Source organism: Marmota flaviventris, chromosome 16 (genome assembly GCF_047511675.1).
Source record: "Marmota flaviventris isolate mMarFla1 chromosome 16, mMarFla1.hap1, whole genome shotgun sequence".
In the NCBI taxonomy this organism is placed as follows: domain Eukaryota; kingdom Metazoa; phylum Chordata; class Mammalia; order Rodentia; family Sciuridae; genus Marmota; species Marmota flaviventris.
Genome location: NC_092513.1, coordinates 37710783 through 37737654, shown reverse-complemented (window position 1 = coordinate 37737654; position 26872 = coordinate 37710783). Strand labels below are relative to the sequence as shown.

The window sequence follows — 26872 nt, the reverse complement described above, 5'->3', positions numbered from 1 at the left end:
ATTGTCAAACTCTTCTCCAGAAAGTTTGTTTTAATTGCAACTCTCATCAACAGTTTGTAAGAAAGTCAACTGGATACTGTATTTCAAAAAATCTTTCTCAGTGTGATAACTCCAAGTAAGTTAATTCATAAAAATTTATTTAAGCAAACATAGGAAGTTGGGTTTTGCATGGTTTATGAACATTGTAGTAGATAGTCTCCAAGAATTGCTTCATTAACTCTTTCCCTCACTGTACACTGATGCCATTACTAAGATCAAAAGTCAGTCTCAATTCCCCCCCTTCCTTAAAAGTAAGCTGGCTTTGTTATTTTTGTTTTTAATTTTTAGCCAAAAGAATGTGTCAGAAGTGATGTTATGACAGACACAGAAAACCAGGGCGTTTCTACTTCCTGTCTCTTGGGAGTTAGCTGCCATAGAAAAAATCTGACCACCCTGGGGTCGAGATACCTTGAGGAAGCCCCATACCAGCTAGATAAATAGAGAGAGATTATGTACAGGAGAATTTAGGAATCAGATATTTACGGGAAGCTCTCTTGGACCATTTAGTTTAGTTCAGCTGCCAATTGAGTTTAACTGATTAAAAGTCTTCATTTATGCCATGGGTGCCAAAAGAAATCTCTAAGTGAATCCAGTCAGAATTCTTAACTCACAGAATAATAAACAATAATCATTTATGGTTGCATTAAAGCCACTAAGTTTTGGGGATGTTACACAGCAACTGACAGCTGAAAACCATCTACTCTTTCTCCTTTATGATATGCCAATATCATTCTATTTACATTAACTGATTTCAAAACAATGAGTCCTTGGTAATAATTTAAAGTCTATGTGCAATAGGTGAGGCAGATGTTGGGCTCTGAAGTCAGGTAAACTTAGCTCAAATATCTGATTCTCTCTGAACTAGTTTTATCATCATGGTAAGTTTTATTAGTTCAAAGTCTTGGCTTACTTTTTACAAAATGGTAATGGAGTAACATGTTATAAAAATTAAGTTAGACAATACAGATAAAGCTTCTAGAACATAAGCCGAGAGTTCCTGGCTATCACTCCACAAGGATTTTTTTTTTCAATATATGGTCCATTAATAAAATATTTAACAAAATTTTCACTTAAGAAAATTACCCTTTGTTTGTTGTGATCATTTGCTTGTCTCCAGAGTAGAGTTCCTATTTTCTCTTAGGTTCTCTGTCACTCATTCCAGTGCAACTCATGTCTAATCTGTGGTGATTTTAATATCTCTGGAAACATCCTGACCTGTCACTCTCATGAGCATTTCCCCAAAGATCTTATCCTCCACCTTGTTTTAGTCAGACTGCCCACATAATCATACCCAAGCCAATTCATGAACTGACTGTTAATCTTCAATAATCTTGATTTCAATATTCTGTTTTCTTCCCAGTATCTCAAATTTTCCATATTCCCCCTTCGAGTATCCCAAATTTATTCCACCTAAATTTCCACCCTACTTATATTTACAACCCCTTAACCCTAAACCTGTCACTGACCTCTCATCTCCCTCTTCACCTCTATCATGACCTTGCTCGTCATCTCAACATGGCTAAAATTCAAGGTTTTGTCATTTTATTCATGCCCTTTGTGTGCCGCCTTCTCTTTTCACAAGACCCTAAACACAATGAATTCCAATTTTCCCTTTACTCCTATATCCATAAACATGATGTTTATCTAAAAATATTAATATCTATTCAAAGGATTTTGCTTGAAATCTAAACCCAAGAAACCCAAAAGAGGACCATTTGCCTGGTCCATTTACTTCCCATTGTCTAAATTTCTAATCTCCACACTCGACTCTCTTCCCAAACTTCCAAAACATCCTCACTCTTGCTTTGTTTTTCACTGAGGAATTAGAAACAAATGTAAGAAGTTATCCACTATCTGACCCTGCCTCTCTGTGCTCCTTTCTAAAGCCCACTCTTACAATTTTGAAAGAAAAAAACCATCTCTACTAACAAAATTGCTTCATCAATACTCCTTCCTTTCCTTAAATCATTGCTTCCTTCCTACATAATTCTTGTCCACATGCAAATATGCTATTATTTGTCTAGTATCAGAAAATTACATATAATAACCTCTTCGTGTTCCCATTCCACCTACAGTTATACTCCCTTTTTCTGCTCTCCTCCATAACAAAATTCTTCTAATGACCTACCTGCCTCCAGTTCTCTCTTACACCCACTCTATTCAGGCTTCTATCCCTACCATTCCATAATAACTACTCTTATGAAGAACATTAGGTTACACCCAGACTCAATTTTTTGTCTTCTTTTAAATTGACTTACCAGCTGATTTGACATAATAGATTACTCTAGATTCCTTAAAATACTTTCTTCAGTTTTCTTATAGTTCAAAAACTCTCCTGATTGACCTTCCAACAAATTGGCTGCTCTTTCTCAGTATTCTCTATTGGTTCCTCTTCATCTCTCAGATGTCACACAATGAAATTTCCCAAGACAAAGGCACTGGCTTTGTTCCTAAATTTATACTCATTACCTAAGTAAGACCTCTGAATGTGTGGCTCTATATACTACATGCCAACGGTGCCTGGTGTCACATCCACAGGCCAACTGTCTGAACAAACCCACCTGAATATCTAATAAATGTCTAGATCTAATTTAATTTCAAGTAAAAAGTTCACAATTGAATCTCTAATATCATGTATCAAATTCATTCTACCTACAGTCTTTCCTATAATTAATAGCAATTCTACTCAACTTATTAAGATTAAAAACCCTGACATCATCTTCAATGTTGACTTTCTTTCGTACTCCACAGATAATCTTTCAGCAAATCTTAAAACATATTCATAATCTGACTTCCTTTCACTTCCTTAAGTACCATCCCTCTTATCTAAGCCTCCATCATCTTCCTTCTTATGTTCAAGACATTTGTCAGAACCTCTTGTTAGATCCAACTAAAATGGATACACACAAAACGACCACTGGCCACTCTGGACACCAGATTCATCTAAAAGATTGTACTAAAGGTAGAACTTATCAAAAGCCGCCATTTTTCTTCCATGGGAGCCCTTGCAGTTGGAATGCAGCAGAACACATGGTTACCATGTTTTTAATAGCTGCTCCTGTGCTAGCTCAGGTGTGAAAAAGTAGTAATCATACTGGGTAGGTTGAGAACCCCATGCTCCAAAACAGACAAAAATGTCTTATAACTCTACCATTATTGCTTCTAGGATTCCGTGAGGGACATGTCAATTATAGGAATAATCTAACTCAGGAAAACCTAAAGATTTTTACCAGTGTCTCTAGTTCGATGATACAGTTTACCAACTGGGATCATTTTTGCCATTAGAAATATTGCCAAGGAACATGGTTGTCTTTTCAATTTTATCAGGTTTATGGGGGAATAATTCTAGAAAGTTTCCCAAAGCCCAAATTCTCATACAGAAGATGGAAGGGTTTTGTTTACTCTAGACCCACATTAATTTCCATAATAACATTCTACTGATATCTTTGTGTCTACTTTTCCTCTGTTCAATCTGCTCCAGATGGAGCACCCCTGTTGATTCTGTTAAAATATAGATCAAATCACATGACTCCTCTTAAAACACTTCAGTGGCTCCCCGTGATTGCCAAGTGTTATTAAAATATAAAGCCCCACAGGACATGGATTTGAACCATCTCTTTGAAATTTTCCAATAGTATCCTCTTCCTTGTTCATTCCGCTCCCACCATGTTAACTTTCTTACTGTTCCTACATCTTCCAAGCATGCATCTGACTTTGGAATATTTAATTATGCCCCTCAGATATACACACACACTTAATTTCCTTCAATTCTGCTCAAATGAAACCTTCCCAATGCAGACATTTACTTATTTTTGAGGTGCAGCTGATGGAACCCAGGGCCTCATGCATGCTAGGCAAGCGCCCTACCACTAAGCTGCATTCTGTAACCCCTAAGTCAAAAGGGATTTTCATTCTTGGTTTTCCTTATTTCTCTTAATAACATTTAATATCTTTGTGTATGCATATTTTTATTATTTATTGTCTGTTCTTCCCACATAAGACATGCTTCATAAAGGCAGGATTTTGTAAATTTATTCACTGCTTATCTCCAGGAGCACCAAATATGCAGAAAGTACTCAATAAATATTTATTGAGTGAATTTATTGGATTTAAGGCTTATTCAAATTTAAATATAGTTTATCACAAGCTATCTCTCATTTGAATTCCATTTTAGTGTGACTTACCTTACTACTTACTCATCTTAATAATCATAATTTTCTAAAATTTTGTTAGTAATATAACTGGTGATTTTTCTGAATATTTTAAGAAAGTATGAATGCAATTTAAAATGAAAGAATAAGGAGTCATAAAAATGAAAGAATAAGAATTATTTCCCTAAGCCAATTATAAATTTAAAAGGATCTATTTCCCCATTGTAAAATGCTTATGATTTTTTAGAAGCCAGAAGGACTCAACAAATGTGGGTTGTGTTGTTGGCTCAAAGTTGATCTTACTCTTTAGCCTAGAAATAAACATACCAACATCTAAATGATCTTCCTACAAATAATTTGACAACTCTAACTAGTTTATGAGACATTAAATTTTTTTCTAATTATGTAATAAATCATGGGGATGATATTTTCATTTTCAAGAATGGACAGACACTACTAATGTTTTCTTAATTGTCACTGATGTCTTTAGCCTAATGATTTCATTGCTATTTATTCAATCACTTGTAGTTAGCCATCTGGTAATATGTAATCTGATACTGCCTCCTCACTAGTAGAAATAGTCTTAGGGAGCATAGACTAAATAAAATCTATTGAAGTCAAACAATTTTACAAATCCAGTTTGAAATTATACTTGGTCAAATGCAGATTTAAAAAAAAAAGATTGATTTGAGTTTTATGCGTAAACTTGTCTCAACAAAGTAATTTAAAAATATTTAATGGAACTTTATCAAAGAAAACTATATTTAAAAGGCAGATATTTAAACATATTGCCCATGTCAGAGAAATGTCAAGGAGAGAATTTATTAGCCTGAGAATTTGTTCCTAACTAATATAGATAGTCTAAATGTCTCTACTAATTAATGACTATTAACTAGTTAACTAGAATTTACTAAGTCCCTGTTGTATACTGACTGTTTTTCTACCTTTTGGAAAATAAACTTGGTCCATATATAACTAAATCCTGTCTTTGAGATTCTTCAACCAAAATGGTAAATGAGTAAAATCCTAGAGAATACTCAGAAATATGCATTTGGTGTCTAATACATGCCAGTATATTTCTAGATTCTTACTATATAAATTAAATAGAATAACTGGAAACATCAAAATACCTCCAATTAAGAAATATTATACATTTCTCTAGAAAATGCAGAGAAAAAAGATCTATCAAATAATGGCTAAGATAAAAATAACTTAAAATATTTAGAAGATATGAATAGTGGAGAAATAATTATACTTGAAATACCTATTAAATTGGCTTTTTTGATTGACAGACAAAATAGCCTTAGCACTTATATTTCCTAAGATACTTACTTATTAAGGCTACTTTGAAATTTTTTCTCTGATCTTTCTAGCACTTTACAAAGACTAGCTCAACCGTGTCAGGAAAGCAAATCTTTCATAGCAATGAACAAATTCTCACATAACACCTCAGGTAGGTGTGTTAAGCTAGGGACTCTGTATCTAGGACTTGGGGTCCCTGCCCAGTTTTCCCATCTGTGCAATCCTGATGACATTTCTTTCATTAAAAAATATATAAATTACTGCCTGCAAAATGCCATCATACTTAATATCATAGTCATGGTTATCAAACGTCATCCCAATTTGTAAGTGATACAAACATAGATGTCTCATTTTACCTCATCTTGCTGTGAGTTTAGCAGCTGCAATTTCATATGCTTCATATAGGCCATAGTAATTGGCATGTTGTAGTCAATCATGCTGGTCACCAAAGTAGGAGGCTTTCCATTATCTGCAAAGAAACATTTTTAATGGGTAATGAAAGTGATAGTACATTCTACCTGTAACTTCAGAATGATCCAATTTGTCCAAATTAAAATAGGCGTCTAAATACCCAGAGTTTAAAAGCATTAGTAGCATTGTAGATAGATTCCAGAAAAATAAGTGGTAAGGTTTCACAAAGGTGTATTGACACAAATTAACAATGTGGATAAATCGACTATTTTTCACTACAGGGGAGCTTTTAAGTATCCTGAGTAATAATGAATAAAGTTATTATAGTGATAAAACACAATTATTTGCATTTTTGTTTTGTTACATAATTACTTCCTATGTCTACTTCTGAGTGCCAAAGGAAATTTGTTTTCTTTCTTTTTCCTTCTTCTTTTCATTTTTTGACCAGGTATCTTCCTACACCTGGGGAAAAACTACCTTAAATGTAATGTATTTCTGAGATTATTTTAATTAGTGAGAGAAATTCATATTTAAGAAAATGACATAGATAATCTAATCAAAAATAAATCACAATTTTATGTAAAATTTTGGTTGAAGGAAGTCCATATTAGTCATGATTTATCAAAATAAGGAATTGATAGACTTAAAAGGACATTGATAGAATAAATTTCCTTGCTGAATATATCTAAAATACCATGGAATAATATGATCAATGAAAATTAAAACATTACTATAGGGAAAATGTTATTTTCTACAGTCGAAATTGTCTTCTAAGAATGGGCACTGAATTACTTTCTAAGTGGATATTCAAAATTCACTGCCTCCTACTTGAATAAATGAGATGATCTGACTTGTTGAACTGTTTCAGTCTCCCTCGTTTTTATGAAATTGTGAGATATAAATTGCCATTATGAATAAAATTACTTTAAATCTCACTATTTGACACTGCGGCTACCTTTATGATCTGTTCCATCTGGGTTTAAATGCATTCTTTTCTGGCACTCTGAGCAGCTCATTAGAAATCGTGTCACCGCTTCTCTTGGTAGGAAGGCATAGCTCTCTGAAATCTGAAATGATTCACAAAATATAGGTGTTACTATATAAGACGACAGCGCATGATTTAACAGAAAAGATCATTGTATTTCCAAATAAGACGCATTATTCCATAATGGCAGGAAGCACAGTGAAAGCATGCACTGCATACCATGCATCATTTCAAGAAATATCTATCCAACTTGATTAGACCTCTCTTCATAGGAGCCAATAGTGCCACGTGAAGAATAAAAAAATCCACCACATCTGGATGGATGTGTATTTTTTTTTTCATTTCTTTTAGAGAAAATCATCACAGTATACAGATATTCTAGTGACTTTTCCTTATTATTAAAAATTGCCAACATTGTTTTTTTAAACTTACTGCTAGCAATATGAAAATTTTATCCAATTTCACATATATATTTTAAAATTTAGCCCCAAGTCGAAGCAGTAAATTTTGAATTCTGCATAATGAGCATCTCTTCATTGTAGCTTTGAAAAATATTTTAAGTGAGTATTAAAGGCACATTCAAAGAGAACTCGTATATATACTACTGCAGCGAATCATCCCTTCCACAGAAAATGACACACCTGGAAATGCACTCAGGCAACTATCTCATTTATTTTACATTGATTTTCACATTGATTTTCAGAGAAAGCTTTGCCTCTGTCCATACAAAACTTTTTTTTTAAGAACCATGATATGGAATCAAGTTAGAGATCAATACTCCTGTTTCAATAATTTTGTAAATATTAACTTTACAACAAGGTATTTATCTCATCAAAGAAAATCATACTTAAAGTAAAATGGATAGATTGTTAAATATCTCTAAATATTTAACAATCTATCCATTTTAAATTTAAATCTGGCACTGACTCATAGAGTGCTACTGAGGTTCTTGGAAAATTTTTTTTAAAAGTGAAGAAATGTCCTCAAAAAGTAAATGCAACAAATCATTGGGAATATACTTCTAAAAAGTCCACTGACAAATACTGTAATTGAAAGGAAGATGAGCATTCTTTTCAACAATCAAGATCCTGTCTTTTTGAAAGAAACAGTATTTTAAAAAGCACTAAATTATAAAGCCAAATCCTGGAAGATCTCAAGTGCCACTTAAATTTGCCTCAGAACAGCACAATTAAGGTAAAAATGTCAAGTATCCCAAAGAAACTGAAGAAAAATCCACCAGAGATAATCAACCATAGATAAATCATAGATAAGATAATTTGCAAAGTTCATCTTGAAAATTCAATTATTTATAATACCTAAAATTTTCTTGCATTTACTTTTTTTTTAATATAAGAATTGCTATTCCAACTTGGATCTGGCTACACTGAGTGATACAAACTTTTAAAAAATTGAAAAAATACTCAATTATCAAAACCATTTAAAAACAAACAGTTGCATTGCTATAGCTGTATTTTTTTTCAAACTGTGTTTCTCACAATGTTATTGTGCAAGTTTATGTCCTTCACTCAAGACACAAAGCATTGCAAGTTAAGAGAAAAATTTGGAACAGAGAAGAAACTATAAAACAGGGAAATTTGTCTCATGCCTGTCTTCTCCAGCCCCAAACATTCTTCTCTAATTTCAACTGTTTTATTTCTGACTATTTTCAATAGAAAGGCCCTCAAACTTTAATCACCTCGTATATAAATATGCAAGTCCTCAGTTCCAAAAATGATAAGAGAATCAACCATTTTCAAAATTAGGATTCTCATTAACTATATGACACTAGTTCTTGATTTGGCTGTGTTTCATTTTGATTTTAGAAGAAAATCCTAAACAATTTATGTGTAGTTAAGAATTCCATTATTTGAGTGCTTATGGATTTTTATCATTTAATCCTCACAACACAGCCCTGCCTGAAGAGATTACCATCATCACTATTATGGTATGTGTTTGACAGATGAGAAAACTGAGCTTCAAGAGGCTTTGTGTATTTTTGCCAATCAAGTGCAAGACAGAACTCACATCTGATAACTTGGTTTCAGAGACTACCCCTTGAACCTATCTCTAGGCTTTATAACAGCTCCTGGTAATAATTATCTTTAAAAAAAATAGAGGTGGTTTCATCCATAAAGAGTTAAGATATTAACCTTACAACATAAGTTAATTATAATTATTCTAAAATGTTTATGACATTCCCTGGTATGAAGATCTTTAAAAGTATAGAAGGCACCATCCTATTTGAGGTGATCCTTCTGAATAGGAGGGGCAGCCAAACACTCTATGCCTTCTCTCAGGTTATAAGTTCCACAAGAAACTTGTCAGACCAACAGTAACATTTCAAAGCTCCACCTGGAAGAAATTAACAGGCCATCTGTCCTGTTCCAGAACAGGCAGAAGAACTAGGGCTAAAATGATGTCTTAGTGTCTATTATAATATAATGAGCAGGAAACTAAATACACAGGATTTCCACTTTCCATGGAATGTATGACAGGAATGTAAATAGATATTTCTAAAGGAACAAGATTTCTTATTGTTTAGAGAAATTCTCCAGCAGAGAAGCCAATTTGTCCTAATATTTGAAACTAATTCAGGAGCTGAAATAAAGGCATTCCATGACATTGGTGAAATATGAGTAGTATCAATCGCTTTATAAAGCAACCAAACAAAACTAAGCTAACCAAAATATTTAGCAAACAAAATCACACCATTTTGACCTCAGTGCACTATGTGGAGTGGGGTGGGGCAGCGAGATCAATGTTTCTAAAGAGCATGCCTTTGAGTCAGGCACAGTGGTTCACATCTGCAATTTAAGTGACTCAGGAGGCTGCGGTAGGAGGATAGCAAGTTTGAGGCCAGTCTCAGCAACTTAGCAAGACCCTGTCTCTAAAAAAAAAAAAAAAAAAAAAAAAAAAAAAAAAAGACTGGGGATTTATCTCAATGATAAAGTGTCCTAGGTTTAATATTCAGTTCCAAAAATACATAAAGAAATGAGTATCATTCATTTGAAAAAGTCACTTGATGCTTTGGTAGAGTGTGTTCCTTTTCAGATACTGAGCTTTACAGGAAAAACAAAATTGAACATAAAATCATTACATCAATTGCTTTTCATCACTCTACCTTTGTTTTTAAAATGAACATAGATAATAAAAATAATACCTTTATTTTATTGGAATAAAAACATGATAATCATAGCTTTTGTCAAATATCACAAACTACACTTACAGAAGAATTTGCCTTTGGGAATCATACTTCTGACATTTTCTCCTGTGAAACCCTAGTCTTTATGGATAAAGAATAAATTACAAACAATCACCGAGTAAAACCTGCTTATCTTCATTTGAGAAAATTTCTATCACAAACCATCTACAGTGTGTGTTATGTTGGATAACACAGTTATAGAAAATTTTATATTTTAAAAATGAATAAAATTAAAAATAGAATTGAAAAGAGCCTATCAATCAAAATGTTATTAAAGGACCTATATGTGCTGACTCATGAGTCATGGTATATCATAATCCAGAAAAAACTCTATCTGAAATGGTCAAACCAATACTCTGGGCAACATCTCCAGTTCATGGGTCCCACTCCCTTTATCTGTAGTACATATTGTGCATCTTTGCATACATTTCAAGAAAGGGATTTAGGGCCTCCCAGAGGCTTGGGAGGCTGAGGCAGGAGTATTGCAAATTCAAAGCCAGACTCAGCATCTTAGGGAGGCCCTACACAACTCAGCGAGATTCTGTCTCTAAATTAAAAAATTAAAAAAGGGCTGAGGATGTAGCTCAGTGGATAAGTGCTCCTGGGTTCAATCTTCAGTACAAAAAAAGAAAGAAAAAAAATAAAGGGATCTAGGGTTTAAACAAACAAAAGCTCATAACATTGTCCCAGAGTGGAATTTGAAATGATATCGGATACACAGCCATGGCTTTGGTATTTTTCTAGACATGTTACAAAATTGAAACGCCCAGCCAATGACTTGTGATTTTACTTATGTGGGTTGTTTTTAACAATTCCATGCATACAAAAAGGTGAGCAGAGTACTTCTACAGAGGAAATAATTAAATTGCCAAGGTGTATAGGAACAATCTTGCTCAACTAAACATTTATTCATTCAACAAACACCCGAATGCAATCATCCCTCAATACTGCTGGATATGCTTCTAAGCACTGATGTGCCTGGATATATCAAATTATTATAATCACATATTGGTAATTATTTGACTAGTTTAGAACAAGAAATTGTGAAAAATCCTTTGCTCAGGACTCAAAAATTCTTAGGTGAACAGTTCATAAATAACAATAACCAATTAGACAAAAAAGCCAAAAATACTGGCCTGCCCATCCAATTTGCATTCACTATGTTCCTCAAAAATTTGCTTCAGAATTCTTTCAGGAAGAGTTATGCCTATCTGATCTCTAAGTGTATGCTGAAGACCAACAGAATTCCTGTGCCTTAATGATATTTCTAAAACCAAAACCAGAGTGCTGCTAGATTTGCCTATCAACCCCAAACTCGCCACTCCTATGCCGGTGGAGATGCTGACATTTTGACTGGGTTCCTATCGATACTACAGCACTACCAATTTTACTCCTTACTGCAGAATGTTATTTTGAGTTCATATTGCTGTCAATTTCTTCTTTCCCTTACCTTTTCTCTAGATTGTTTTCCATGTTCAATCTTTCTACTCACTCATCCATATTCCAGTCAGGAATACCTAGAGTTGATTTTTATATCAAATTAAGATGGCTAGATAAAACATAAGGCACCCAATTAAATTTGAAACTCCAAATAATCATACAATATTTGGGTCAAGTTATACTAAAAATCATTGTGGTTTTTTTCTGAAATTCAACTATAACTGACATCCTATATTGTGTTTGTTAAATTTGGTCACCTTAACGAGTATATTTATCTACGACGAAGGACAATACAAGTTTGTGTCTAAAGTTAATTTTAAATTTGGAACTGTTAGGTCAGGAACATCTCAGAGTTTGACAAGAGAAGAAATGAGAGCTAGGAAAATGGTAGTAATTTTTGGACAGTGCAGGCAATTTCAGATCTCAGTGCCGGTCTCAAGCAATGTTTTGCAACTTTTTAGACCAATAGAACAAGAATACAATTTCCATTGTAAACTAGCACATGCCTATACTCATAAAGTAAAACTGATTTTTAATTTCTAGTCTCTTCTTGATTTTATTTTTTTTTAAATCAATAAGAGATCATGGACCACTGAACGGACTTCACATCCCACTAATGGGCAATGATATAAAATGAAAAACCACAGGTCTAAAGTATAGGAACGAGTTCTATCTATCCAAAGATTTCTGTGTGGTGCCCAGAGAAGATGGCTGGTCTGTGGTCAAATTTAAAATGAAAGTTGGCAAATCCAAAGAAAGTCGAAAGCAGACAGGGATATTTTTAGACAGTTCAGGTCAGTTTTTTTTCAGACAGCTCAAAGCAATTTGAAGATTTGAGGCAAATGTTTCAAATGTAGAGTGAAAGAGATGAGAGGGGAATGTGGTGAAAGGGCAGGAAAGCTGTCTCCTCCAGAGACAGGGAAATGGTACAAGTGCAGAACAGAAGGCAAAGGCACAGCTTGGGGAAAAGCACAAAAATTCACTGCATGCTGCAAAGAACCTAGAGGAGGAAACACAGAGGTAGCAGCATCCTAGAGCAGCATCAGATGAGTCTGGTCCCACCCACATCAATACACGTTAGTAAATCAAACTGTGGGCAGAGAAGTTAAATCATAATTAACTTTTACTGAAAATATATTTTTGTTTCATTAATTATGCTTCAAATTTAGACATACTGCTTCTCAAGAAAGAGATTTCTTTAACCTTTTTATAACAATGACCATCTTTAATTTTGAGATTTATTTTACAATAATAAAGGAGTCATCAATTAATTTAATGTGACAATACCAAAAAAGAGTCATATTAACTGGAGGTGTATCACAAAAGCTGTGGGTTCTATTTTGGAGTCACTTCTCATGATAGACTATTTGGCTTCTAAGGAACAGATTGTCATTACAGAGAATTCTTATATTAGATGAAAAAAAATGAGCAGATGGGCACTGGAAAAGATTTTCCTTCATACATGTTTCCTACTAGTAAAATAGGAAGAATCCCTAAATATTACATGTAAATAAAATGACTCAGCAAAGCAAATATTTATAGAATTACTAGCAACATGAAGAACTACATTAATATATACAATTATGCCCATAAAATATAGAAACCTATTTCTCTGGGTTTTTCAAGAAGAGTATGTTTACCATGATACATTCATGTTTCTGTTGGGGCTTAGGGGAGAAGGACAAGACAAGCAGGTCACCCTCTTAATCCAGTGTTGATTGGCACATTCAAGCCTCGTGTTGCAACTGTCTCTGTTAGTTTACTTTTATTATACACTGCTAATCTGTGGAGAGCCAATATTTTTTTTTTTGAGCACATAGCTAAGAAATAATTGCTGCAGACACTCAAAGCAGGCAAAAATTAGCCATTTAGTAGAATGGTGGAAAAAAGGAAGAAATTTAGATTTAACTCTGTAAAGAGTTTAGTTAAAGTTTTATAGTCTTCATATACTTACGCAAGCCAGGGGCTGTATGTGAGATGGTAAGGCATCATGGATGCAGAATTCATTGTCTGAATTCTTGAATTGCTCAATAAACTTACCAATAAGGAAAGCATATTTTTTGGAAATACTAAGTATAGAACTTGCCCCAGAGTTTCCTTGAGAAAATATTTCATCATTGGTGGTGAAATTCGGCAAATAGAGACCAGAGATATTTTTTGGTTATCACAATAGTTGATGATTGTATTGCTGGAATTTAATCCTCAACGGTTAGAGATATGAAGTGGCCTTGCAGTATCTGAAGAAATACCACCTGTCTGTCCCTGAACCCTATGATGCCCTCTTGGGAGATCTTGATTTAGACTATAGTGATAATTATACAACTAATTGATATATCTGAAAAAGGATATCATATTTACATGATGTGGGGCTTAGGGGAGAAGAATTCAGAATTCTAAATTCTCAGAAGTGGCAACAACAACAAGATCTCAGTTTTGTTCAGCAGTCAACTTTTCCAATTACTATGGCTTAAGGAGAAGAGCCATGATCAAATACAGATGTGGGATATGCTGGCTGTGATGAAAAATTCCCAGAAAACTGAAGGCAAAAAGCAGGATGAGAAGTAGTAAAGATAAATGCATAAAAATCACTAAAATACAGTTTCTTTTTTTTTTTCAATCGTGAAATGACTAAAACTGCTGCTTATGAAGCCAGTGAGTAATATGTTTGGTTCTGAGAAAGTCACAAATGAAGACATGAATATGTGATGTCTACAGGTCACCGAGGAGCACAGTTGACCCATTAAAAAAAAGTAGATTTTTTTATTATATATTTGAATTCTATAAAAAAACAATCTATAATGTCTGTTACCCAACAGACAACTCCATATATTTAAAAATTCTCTATTAAGCTAAATATAAACTACAGCATATGAGGCAATTATTAAGTTAAAAACCTTTGCATGTTATTTATGATCTTCAAAATGGCCCTAAAAAGTATTTTTAAAAATTATCTTTAGTTGTTGATGGACCTTTATTTTATTTATTTATATGTGCTGCTGAGAATCAAGCCCAGTGCCTCACACATGCTCGGCAAGTGCTCTACCACTGATATACAACCCAAGCCCCCTAAAAGGTATTAATATTCCAAAATGAAACACATAGAAATTGTCCTATCAGGATTTAAACATAGATCTAGGTGACATCAAAGCTGGTACCATTCACTTTCTACAACCTCACTTTAGTTTCCGATTCCTATGTCCCCTTCCTACTACTATTCCTATGTGTGCACATATGCATACGATTTAGGAAATTCGGGAGACTATTTATTATACCATCATAGTACCCAGGAAAACAAGCCTCTAGATGTGAATGAGAATCATCACCTCCTGGTATTAATTGTTGAGTACTTTTAAAGCTGCATTATCTAACTTTCACCACTAGGGTGCACTGAAGTAGCAATTTCCTAGGCTGACATAAAGAGTTAATGAAGTTTCTCCCAAAGGTTAATTCCCTTTCAGAAATATTTGCTGGGACAATATTCATTAATAAGGAAATTATTGATGAAAGTGCATGGACTATTAGTTCATGATAATCTGGTTTGGATGAGCTCTTACATCTTTTGATTTCCTCCACTAATAAGAAGACAGCTTCTGAATATACAAGATTTGCACTATTACCCTGACTACCTGTGTCAACTCCAACTATATGAAAAGCAAATCAATCATGAAAAGTGGCAGTGAACCACACTATTCTTCTGTTTACGATTGCTATTTAATAACTTTAGTTACCATGCCACTGATTTTTTTTTAGCTTTTTGCATCTGAGATATTTTACAAAAATCAGTAGTTTAGATAATATTGTTAGTTATACACAGAGAGTAATGCTGTTGTAACATAAAAATGAAATTTAGCATTATTAGTACTACATATAAATTGAATAACTTTTCAACATTTAGAAATTACCTACATAAAACCTGTGCTTGTGTGTGTGTGTATGTGTGTGCATATACATGTGCGTCTCTGTGTAACTGACATAAATAAATGAATGTGTGGTAAAGTGAGTAATGTGTTTATATCCTAGCTCAAAGGTAATGCCATTATTTAATGATGCATCAAAATTTCCCTTAAAATCAAACAGGAAAAATAGTTTTCCCTGTGCTTAAAATATATTATGTATATTTGTGTGTATATATATGTATGTATATCTCTGTGTGTGTATATATTTTTATTTACTTATTTATTAACTTCATACAGAGCCTCCAAATTTGAATAAATCCAGGGTCATTATTTGTTGCAAATTTGAATTGTGCATTGTATAGTGTTTACAGCCATGGGCCACAGCTCTGAACTTATTTCTTATTACTACTTTTGGTAACATATTTATACTATTTAGTTGGAGTCAAAAAGGCAAAGATTTCACAGAGACAAAAGCAGTTCATTCTTTCAACAAGTTATTTATTGAACATCTACTATGAACCAGGACTTTCACTAAGTTGTGCTTGAAAGCAGTTTGAGAAACAGGTTTTCCCACTGTGAAGGATGATAAAAATTTTTAAAAGTCTACTCTAGGCATTAAAAAAAGAAAGAAAGAAAATAACTGTTACAAGTTGGATATATGGTTTCCTGCAAAACCTCCCATGTCAGACAATGAAAGAATGTTCAAAGGAGAAAAGATCAGATTATAAATTATAACATAATCAGTGGATTAATCAACTGATATGAATTAACTGGGTGGTCATTATAGGCAGGTAAGGTGTGACTGGAGGAGAGAGGTCACTGGGATATGTCTTTGGGGTTAATATTTAGTCCTGGTGAGCAAAGCCCTCTCTCTGCTTCCTGACAGCATGTCCTGAGCTGTTTTCTTCCGCCAGGATGTTCTGCCTCACTGAGGCCCAGAGCAATGGACTCCATTGACCATAAACTAAACCTCTAAAGCCATGAGACAATCCTTCCCTCCTTTCAGGTGTTCTTGTCAGGTCTTTTGTTCACAGCAAGGAGAAACTGACTATAACTTCAAAAAATTTCCTGTAAAATATCTACAATTGAATAATATTTTATTGAGAAACTATCCAAGAAAAACTAGCTATAAAATGCATTTCAGATCACTCATTTATTATATAATGGTGTCAATTACTAATTAGTTCAATAATGAAGAATCTTTACCAAATTAAAAAAATGTTTGAATTTGGGATAGCTCTCTGTAAGTATGACCCTGTCTCTGTTAGATACCCACAGTGGTTGTCTACTTCTAGCACTTAGGTTTGTAACAATGAAATGAAATAAATAATGTCCTCTATATAAAAAGGCAGGGACCTATATTTGTTGTATTAGTTTGCTTTGATTTTCTTTTTACATTTCAACAAAGAAGCTTACAGGTGGCCTACAGACATGAAGTTCTGAACCTCAGAAAATATTTTCTTCACCCCTGTGCTTCAGAAACAGGCTGTCCTTACACTTGGATCTATGACAGGAGAGGGAAGAATTCAAAATACTAAAAGGAAAGAAGAAGGGGCTCAAACACACAGTATTTTTATATTCTATTAGTTAACCATGCCTAATAGTGCTTTTTCTGAAAAGAATTTAATTTTGTGGATTTTTAACTAATATTTTCTCTTTATTTCTAAATAAAATATCTAATCTTTTTTAAAAATATTTCTTTTATTTTTTTGAAAATGAAGATTTCCAAAATAGATTATCGAGACTTTTCATCCTCATTTTGATGGTACAGTTCTCAACTTCTAACCATCAAAAGTCCTAGTGATGCCACACTAGGACTTTTTAAAAAATCAGCAGATCTTCTGATACTTGGCAGGTCAGTAGATTTATCTATACCATGTCTCACATTTCTATGTTGAATCACTCTTAACTCAGCTAGAGGTGAGAGACAGAAGAAATGTGACGATATAAAGTGTCGATTTCTAACAGCCTAATTTATTCTCTGTTTTCTCTTGCCCAAGGATATCTGAATTTTATATAAAGATGTATGGGACAATGCTCACACCCAAATATACTCTAATAGTAAGGCTTGAGTCACTGTGATAGGAAGGGAAATATGTTGGGGACCCAAGTCTTCCTGGCAACAACCACAGAAGTCTGTAGATAACGGTGTAATTCAACAGTGAAAGATCCAAAAAACTCTATAAAACCTTCTCTCAGACTGTAGGATTATAGACCAGCAACACTGATGTTCCCATCATCATCATCTATGTTTACAACAAAGTTACAGAAGAAAAACATTAAATAATCAGAAAGGATCTGTAGCATCATCATATTCAGGTCAAGAGCAAATGCAACTGAATCTTGTACGTCTGTCACACCTGCTGCACTGCAGCTTAAAGGTTGAAGGAGCTGCCCACTGATAATTTGGGTAGGTTGCCACACACTTATTTTGCAAAAATACAGAGGAGTAAAAAAATATGCTATCATTTGATTATGACTTTTATGGTCTTCTTTCTTTAGTCACTATTTTAAAATCATAGAAATATGAAGGCAAATGACAACAGATCATTTTTATTACTGTGATTATCATTATTATAGCTCTCTAGATAATAATGGAACAAAAATTTTCAATCTCTGTGCTATGCTTAATAGCCAATCTGTTTTGATAAGACCTGGACGAATTCCCCATATTTTAGCATTTCTTGTGATGACCAATTTGCTCACTTTGACGACTCTTTTCCTTTTGTCCCTAAGGACAGTAATGCCCCATGCATACTATTATCACTGCTTTAATTCCATGGGACACTGCTGAAAACTGAAATATAGCTCCTTTATTTCATATATGAGAAAACTGTGACCTAAGCCAAAAAAGAGATTAAATAATTATTCAGAACTCTTAAATTTTAGTCTAGTGCTATTTTTTCAACCACAGTGGCTATAAATTTGGCTTACTGGTTTCATCATTAGTTGATAAGAATTTTGGTATGTTTTATATAACAAGCTAGTAGAATCTAACGTAAATTAAAACATCCTATTTAGGGCTGGGGATGTGGCTCAAGCGGTAGCGCGCTCGCCTGGCATGCATGCGGCCAGGGTTCGATCCTCAGCACCACATACAAACAAAGATGTTGTGTCCTCCGAAAACTAAAAGATAAATATTAAAAAATTCTCTCTCTGTCTCTCTCTCTTAAAAAAACATCCTATTTCGCAGTATCAAGATGCTGAACCAATAGGTGTTTATTAAGTGAACAAGACAAAAATAATATGAACTAAAGTTTTAAGGTTGAGTGTTCTGAATATAATAAAAATTTTCCCTATTAATTTTTGGAGTATGACTAAAGAAATTGAAAATTTTTTTACAGTGTATTTCTGGGAAGGAATATTCCCTTTATGTTGAGAGCAAACTCTTTAAAGAGATGCTTTTCATAAAATTAAATTGACAATTTTCAAAAAAAAAACAATTTAATTAAAAATGTTAACTTCCAAAATCTGAAAACTTGTGAATTAATTTAAAAGACTTAAACTTTGGGAAAAGTAAATAAAATAATTGAAATTCTTGTAAACTTCATCTGGCAAGAAAGCTATGATCTCTATGATAGAGTTATGCTAATTGTCCTACTTGTTCTTCTACCTGGAACTCGAGTAGTAATTAAATAGAGGAGGAGAAATAATATCAGCAGCAAGTTCACCATATGCCAAGCACTTTATGCATATTAACACATTCATTTCACCACATCATGTATATCATTATCCTCTCCTAAAGGCAAAAAGTAAATAATTTGCCGAAAGTGGCACAGATAGGAAATGAGTGCTAGATTTGAAATTTAAAGCTATGTTTATCTGGCTGCCAGCCTATTTTCTTTTAGCTATAGCATATGCTCTCCACTCTGAATTAAATAAATGTAATTATTGGCAGCTATATATATATGAGTAATACATGTAAGTTTATGATATCACACTGCAAATTGTGTATGTGTGTGTACACATGTATATGCAGACTGTTCTCTCTATTGATACGGCTGACTTTCCCCTTAGTTCTTGGATTTCCACCAGTTAAACTTATTTTACATGTAGCAAGAAAGAGTTTTTAAACTTAATCCTTTAATTTGACCCTGAAAGGGCAGCTGTGCTTCACCTCTGATTAAATACAAGTAATAAAAGATAGCTCAAGAACAGTGATGTGTTCACTGAAGGTGGAGTTCAGGCAGAAGTTGAGAAGAGTTAGGAACTGGAAGACAAGACAAAATCCTGAATTAATTTTATGATACTACATCATTAATTCTTAAGTCACTGTCCAAATTGCTAAACACACCTGCTGTTCATTTTGGAACAGTGATGTATTTTAAATTCAAACATAATAAGTGATGGTCCACATCTCTTCTCTATTCTACTAATATAGATAACAATGAATTAACCATAGTTAAATATATTACAGGAAACACACTCTGCACTACTATCAGTTTCTAGAACACAGATACAAATTCAGACAAAAAAATCTACAAAACACTAGAATTCAATAATTAAAAATAATTATGATAGCCTTTACATATTCCTAAAATGTGTCATTTTATGTGGATTTTTCTAGAGCTCGTGAATAATAGAACATATACCCTCCAATTTTATCTAAAGTTCAGGCCAGATTTTGCAATAATTTGTAAGTTGTATAATACCTAGATATTTCAAGGAATGATATACTGCAGATAGGAAAACCAAATAGCATTCAAAAGTTAATCCAATATTAAAAGACCATCAATTCCTGCAGAGTGAAAACATAGAAAGAAGATTTGCAAAAAAGGCAAAGTAAATAAAATGACCACTAAATCTATTGATAATATTGTTAAGACAATATGAAACGCTTTAATGATTAGTTGTATAAGTATGGTTTCTTGGCCATGTAGGAAAAGGAAGAAAAAGAAGGTCAATAAACATAATCATGCATGCTATATGAGCCAATGTGTTAGAACTAAGGAAAAAATCCTAAACTGAATGGGAACCATTATAATTGCAATAGGTTATATAGCTAAGCCTACCAATGACTAGCCAATTCCAGCATTACTGTTGAGAGCTAAACTCTGACCCAACAGGCTATGGCTCTAATAGCACTGAACCATTCCATTTCAAATTGTGTTTTAGTTTTATGCCCCACTAATTGAACATTTATATTATTTTTTTACATTAGACTCAATTCACTGTTGAGTCATGTGCACAGTTTTGCTGGCTCTGTAGCAATTCTCTTTTTTTCCTACAATAAATTATTACTCCATAAAATGGAAATGTTACCTAATTAGAATTTAATTGAGATATACCAGCAGAAAAAAAAAGTTTAGGCCAAAAGAAACTTCCTGCTATTAGGACAAGGTGATAAATCTTTAAATATGGAAATAAAAAATAAATAAACTTGGGAAAGAAGGATCTTCAAATAGAACATTCTCAAGAGAGGTTGGATGATATTTCAGGTACTGCTTTTGCTTTCAAAGATGGCATTCCAACCCAAAAGGCAGAAAACATCTTAATAATGTTAATACAAAGTGTATGTGTTGGAAACACACTTGCAGATTTATTCAAAGTAGTCAGCAGGTGTATAGCAGGCATAATGACAATGGACCAGATTCTACATTCATTTAAGAAAGTACAGGGTGAGGCTTTAGGTATGAGGTATTGACTCATGCTTCCAATTTAATTAAAGGTCTCTAATGAATTCATTTTAAAGATTAAATTATTTTAAATTGCTTTTGGCACCTAAACAGATATGGCTGCCACTCTACTAATGATGAAGTTACTTGTATATTGTTCAGGATTTTATTTTTGCTAATTTTTTATTTCATTTAAAACTGAACTTACACATTCCTATCTCACAGAGTCTTACCAAGTTCAGGTATCTGTTTCATGAAAATGTATTATCAAAAGAGTGCACAGTTAGTGATATTAGTAGATCAATACGTAATCTTTTCCCTATTACTGTCCAGAGGAACAACTCTGGCCTAGGAGACAGGCAAAATGAGTGTGCTCAGTAATATTAGTCTACATAAAAATATCTCAAGAAGCTAGGTCATTATCATTAGTCATGATAAGAACTAAGAAGGTCTCCTTGGATGTATAAGTCAAAAGAAAGTTTATGTGGCAGAATTATGTAAGGAAACTTACAGTTGTGCCTGCCCACAAACCATGCAATTTGGAAACAGCCAAGAAACAAAACCATAGAAAAGGAGGAATAAATACAACATGTATTAGGGGTTATTATGCAACTACAAGATTCAATATGACCCTGGCAATATAGCAAAAAATAGTTATGGAAAAAGAAGCTATTTCTTATGCTCAGTAGCTAATTTTCAAACATATGTACCTGTATTTGAAACTTTGAGCATTTCACACATTTTTCTGTATCTGAAAAAAAAATGGATCCAGACTGATATTGTGTATCAATATAGCTGAAAACAGTTAATATAAAGGTAGCCAAAAGCAGAGTTCAATAAGAATTCAAAAAGAGGATATTAATTTGTTTGCTGATAAAGTACTTCTAATGTACACTTTGCTCATATTGGAAAAGAATAATTTACTGTTCAATTTTGCTAGAAAAGATGAAATATCTACAGAAACATGATTTCACAAAATTTTTAATTAAATAAGAAGCTAGATTAAAATGTCTAGATAAAACTGTAGGTATAATTATAAACTTTAAAAATAATATATAACTCCATTTGACAACAAATACATTTCAATATACAACAGTTAATTAAATCTCCTTTTCAAATACTTTACAATTAAAACATTATTTTTTCCATTTAAAAATGTTCTAAAGGGCATTAGACTTATGAAAAGACCCATATTTTTAAATAGTTCATTCTGGAAAATTAAGAAATACATATCCTTCAGGACAAATGTATTTAATATAAGGGGACATAAGAAAGTACATAGGATTTTTTGTCCATAAACTACAAGGGTAAAATAAGAAATATTCAAATATATTAATAGGACTTTATGGGAAGAAATGTTAAAACAGTAAAGGCAGCAGTCCTATAATTCACATAATATGATACACAATTTGTAATACAAATATATCTTCCCATTTGTGGCATTTGACAGGAACTACCATACTTTATAAATATTTGCATATATATTTACATATATATTTAAAATAAAACAATATGAGAATTCTAGAGACAGGTTTAAATTATATGCAATTGACTTGTAAAAATATGACCAAAACAGAATCAGTAATAATTATAATCTTAAGTGCTGGGTGTAACCATGATATGGTCTAATTTATGTTGTAGAATATTTATAATTATTTCAAATTTATTAAGCAAACATAATAAAACATTTCAAAATGCATGCTTTCCTCCTTTCTTTTCTTCTTCTTTTTTTTTACTTACTGCTTTGTAAGTTCTCTTCTGTCCAGCATGTTTTCGAATTTGTTCTCCATTTGGCCCTGTTTCCACATGCATTGAATAGATAATATCAAAGAAATCTTCAACCACAGCTACCCGCCGCAAAGACAGCTTCTCATCTACGCCAACTCCATCCTAGAAACAAAACAAAACAAAAACCCCACAAGATCAATATAGTCATTTGCATTTAACACATGAAACTGATTAAGACAAAATATTTTGATACTCTGAAATGAATCATCTACATAGAATACTTGAAAAATTCATGAATGAATATCCTACCATTTTATGCATTACTTACATACAGGACTGTAAGAAATGGAAGAAAGGCATACTTAATATTATGTAAATCATGCCTATCCACAATTTCCATCTTTTGGGTTTTTATTTGTAATCATCATTATAAGTTTTTAATGTTATTTTAAAATACATTTTAATGCCTAGTAATTTTTATTGCGATAATTTCATTCTGGATACGGCTTGATTCATTAAACCAATGTTTGAGTTACTGAGTCCTGGGAGTTGTAATTAGAAAAATTAAAGAGATAATACTGAGTCTCTTTCCTCAAACATCATCTAATCCAGAAAAGGAAATACATATATTATCAAGGTTAAACTCAAGGACAAGGTGTTAAAAGTTAATTCTGTGAGTCCTAGAAATCACCTATGTGTGAACTGTGGATCTTGATCACTTAAACTTCAAATCACTTAATTTCTTTAAATTTTGTTTTCACGGATGCCAAATGATGATAGTGGAGCCCACTTCACAGAATCATCGTAAAAATTAAATGAAATAATGTATGTAAGGGATGTAACCCAACGTTTAGCATATACTGAAGACTCAGTAAACGGTGGACCTTGTCATTTTTATGACTACTTAAATATAAGCAAACTACTATAGAGTTCACCTGCTAAGGTAGCTTCTTGGAAGAAATATAATTTGACATCAGGAAGAAGTTGAATCAGGGCAAGTCATGGCAATAGTAAGTACAGTCTAGATCCAAGAGTTCACACAGATGATAGAGAAGAATTAGAAGTTAGGATGGAGATAATGAAAAAGGCTAATCTTACATGCTTACAGAATGAAAGGGCTTCCTACTTGTGAAGTCCCTCTCTCCCTCAAAACACTCTCTCTCTCTCTCTCTCTCTCTCTCTCTCTCTCACACACACACACACACACACACACACACACACACTAACCTGAAGTAACACTATGCATCCATTCATACTGATAAACAGCACAAGCCAGTAAGTAAAATCATTACACACTATATAGCCAAATGGCAAGAGTCTCTTTCAAAAGTAACCCCAGCAGGCTGAATTTACTGCAAAACTGAAAGCGAACCACGAAGCACTTTCTGCTTTCTGTTGATTTGATTTTTCTCTTTCTTTCTTTCCTTCCCTCTTCCCTCTTCCCTCCCGGACCCTGTTTCTTAATTGCATTAGGCCTTGTAGGTAGCAGTGACTAAAGCAGCACATTGCAATAACTAGATATATGAAACTGCATGTTAAGCCAAACAGCCAGGACTCTCACCTCTGTTCACTCTTTAGTATTCCCTTCACAAATTATCTCAGATGCATACAGTTCATGATTTGGTTTCAGACTTTCCACATCTCTTCTGTGACATCTTGAGGTCTCTCTTTTACAACTGGGCCCCCTGGATATTACCTCACTGCCTTGTGAAACAAGACCAGTAGATTCTGGGAGTCCAGAGAAGCTGCATGAAGCATGCCAGTGTCCAGCCTGGAAAATTGCTAGAGCTTAGAGGGCAGTGTCCAGGAAAGCATGATTCCAGATGCTTCTTCCTGGCCTGTATTTTCAGAGAGATTTTTTTTTTTAGGCCAGAGACCCAAATTCTAACTTTTTCCATCAATAAAATTGTTGGGCATGGTGGCGCATGCCCGTAATCCCAGCAGCTCAGGAGGCTGAGGCAGGAGGATCTCGAGTTCAAAATCGGCCACAGCAAAAGTGAGGCACTAAGCAACTCAGTGAGACCTTGTCTCTAAATAAAATACAAAAGAGGGCTGGGGACATGGCTCAGTGGTCGAGTGCTCCTGAGTTCAATCCAGAGAATCAAAAAAAAAAAACAAAACTACCTATGAAACTTGTCTCCTTTGCTCCCAATCATCAATGTGTAGCATCTACTGAGTTCCCTTGCTAAATAAGCTAATAAATCTGTGTTGTTAGTCACTATATATTCATTTGTGTAAATAAATATATTACTTGTTCCCAAATTCATTAGCATGTTTACCTATTCACCCAGCTAAACACTAAAACCACAGCCCATTTATTCATTTTATCTAGTATCCAACAAAACCTAACTACTGCCAAGCCCTGTGCTAGCTACTATGCTTACTGAGATGTATGAGATAGATAATAGAGGTTTTTCTGCAGTTAACCATCTACTGCAGAAACTAGATATTTAAACAAATGATTATTAGCATGAATATTAATTTCCGTTGGGTTCTATAACAAATGGCCATAACATGGGTTGCTTTTAAAAAAAGAGAGAAATTTATTCTATCATAGTCCTAGAGGCCCAAAGTCCAAATTCAAGTCCAGTAGAGTGGCACTCCTTCCCAGAAGGTCTAGGAGAGAACCCATCCTCTGTCTCTTCTAGCTTCTGGTAGTTGCCAGCATACCCCTGCTTGGGGCTGCATCACATGACTTTCTGTTCTTCTGCATGCTTCTACTCTAATGTGTTCTCTCTTATAAAGACCTTCATGATGGCATTTAAGTCCATACAGATAATCCAAGATAATTTTCTCATCTCAAAATCTTTAACAAAGGTATATTCAAAAAGGCCCTTTTCCCAAACAAGCTAACATTTACAAGTTTCAGGATTTAGGATTTGGGTGCTCCTTATTGAGCCAGCTATAGATGGTATTGGCTCACAGGAGGTACAAATTGTGCTATAGGAGCATGTGTTGGAGATGCTTCACAATCATTCAACACTCAAAATTTTTCATGAATTCAGAAATTCAGAGTTTATCACATGTTAATGGAGAAAAATGATCTATAATTCTCCCATCATGTGGCTCTGTTTACTGTGATTCAACATCAATTCACACCCACATTCTATGATTAAAACTCAAAAATACTTTCAGAGATTGAACTTATAATATAAATGTCCCAAATGTCCATCATAGGTTCCAACTAGGGAATTAGATTTAAAAAGAACAAAAAGGCACCAGATTAGAAAGAAAGAAATAAAACTATCTTTGCAGATGCTTTGCATGTTACTGTAGAGATGACATGATCTCATACACAGAATATCCCAAGGAATCCACAAGAAAACTGGTAGAGATAATAAGCAAGGTCAAAATCAACATACAAGAGGCAATTATGTTTCTATTTATTAGTGAATACAAAATTGAATTAGAGAAAATAATTTCATGTCGTAGAACACCAAAACAATACAATTTTAGGAACAAATTTAGATATAAAATTAACAAATTTATAAAAATTAACAAAAAAATTAAGACTTATACACTAAAACTACAAAATACTGTTAAGAGATATTTAAAATGAGGTGGAAATAAATGGGAATACATCCTATATTCATGGATCAGAACATTAAACATAGTTAAGATGACAATACTAAAAGTTTTATTCACTTTAATCAATGAAAGTTCTTACCAATATCCCAGTTAGCTTTTTACAGAAATTGGCAAGCTCATCTATAATTCATATATAAATGCAAAAGAAAAAGAATAATCAAAATAATTTTACAAAGAAGGTATTTGGAATTCATACTCTCTGTAATTTCAAAGATTACTGTAAATCCAAAGTCTTTGTTAGATAGCCTGGTATTTGTATGCAAATTGATATATAGATTGGTAGAATAGAATCTATATGTCAGAAATAAAGCCTTACATTTATTCAGTTCATTTTCAAGAGGAGTGACAATGCAGTAGAGAAAGAGTTATCTTTTCAATAAATGCTACCAAGACAATTATGTCCCCAGTTAAAAAAAAAAAAAAATGAAGTCTGATCTCTACTGAGCCACACATACAAAAGTTAAGTCAAAATGGATGACAGATCTAAACATAAGAGCTAAAACTTGAAATTCTTA

General features: G+C 33.4%; 1 protein-coding gene across 5 annotated transcripts in view; it reads right to left on the bottom strand.

The window, feature by feature from the left end:
• The window catches only part of Nol4 (nucleolar protein 4), a 306404-nt gene that overhangs the window by 212843 nt on the left and 66689 nt on the right, over window positions 1-26872 (bottom strand). For 4 of the 5 annotated variants that reach the window (XM_071602644.1, XM_027935708.2, XM_027935709.3 and 1 more), the window contains 3 exons: window positions 22782-22931; window positions 6859-6970; window positions 5849-5961 (listed from right to left, as the gene is read on the bottom strand). In XM_071602644.1, coding sequence (XP_071458745.1) covers window positions 5849-5961; window positions 6859-6970; window positions 22782-22931 — 375 coding nt within the window. Of the gene's footprint in view, window positions 1-5848; window positions 5962-6858; window positions 6971-21751; window positions 21815-22781; window positions 22932-26872 lie in introns of all 5 variants that reach the window. The other variant, XM_071602645.1, reaches the window with a different exon arrangement.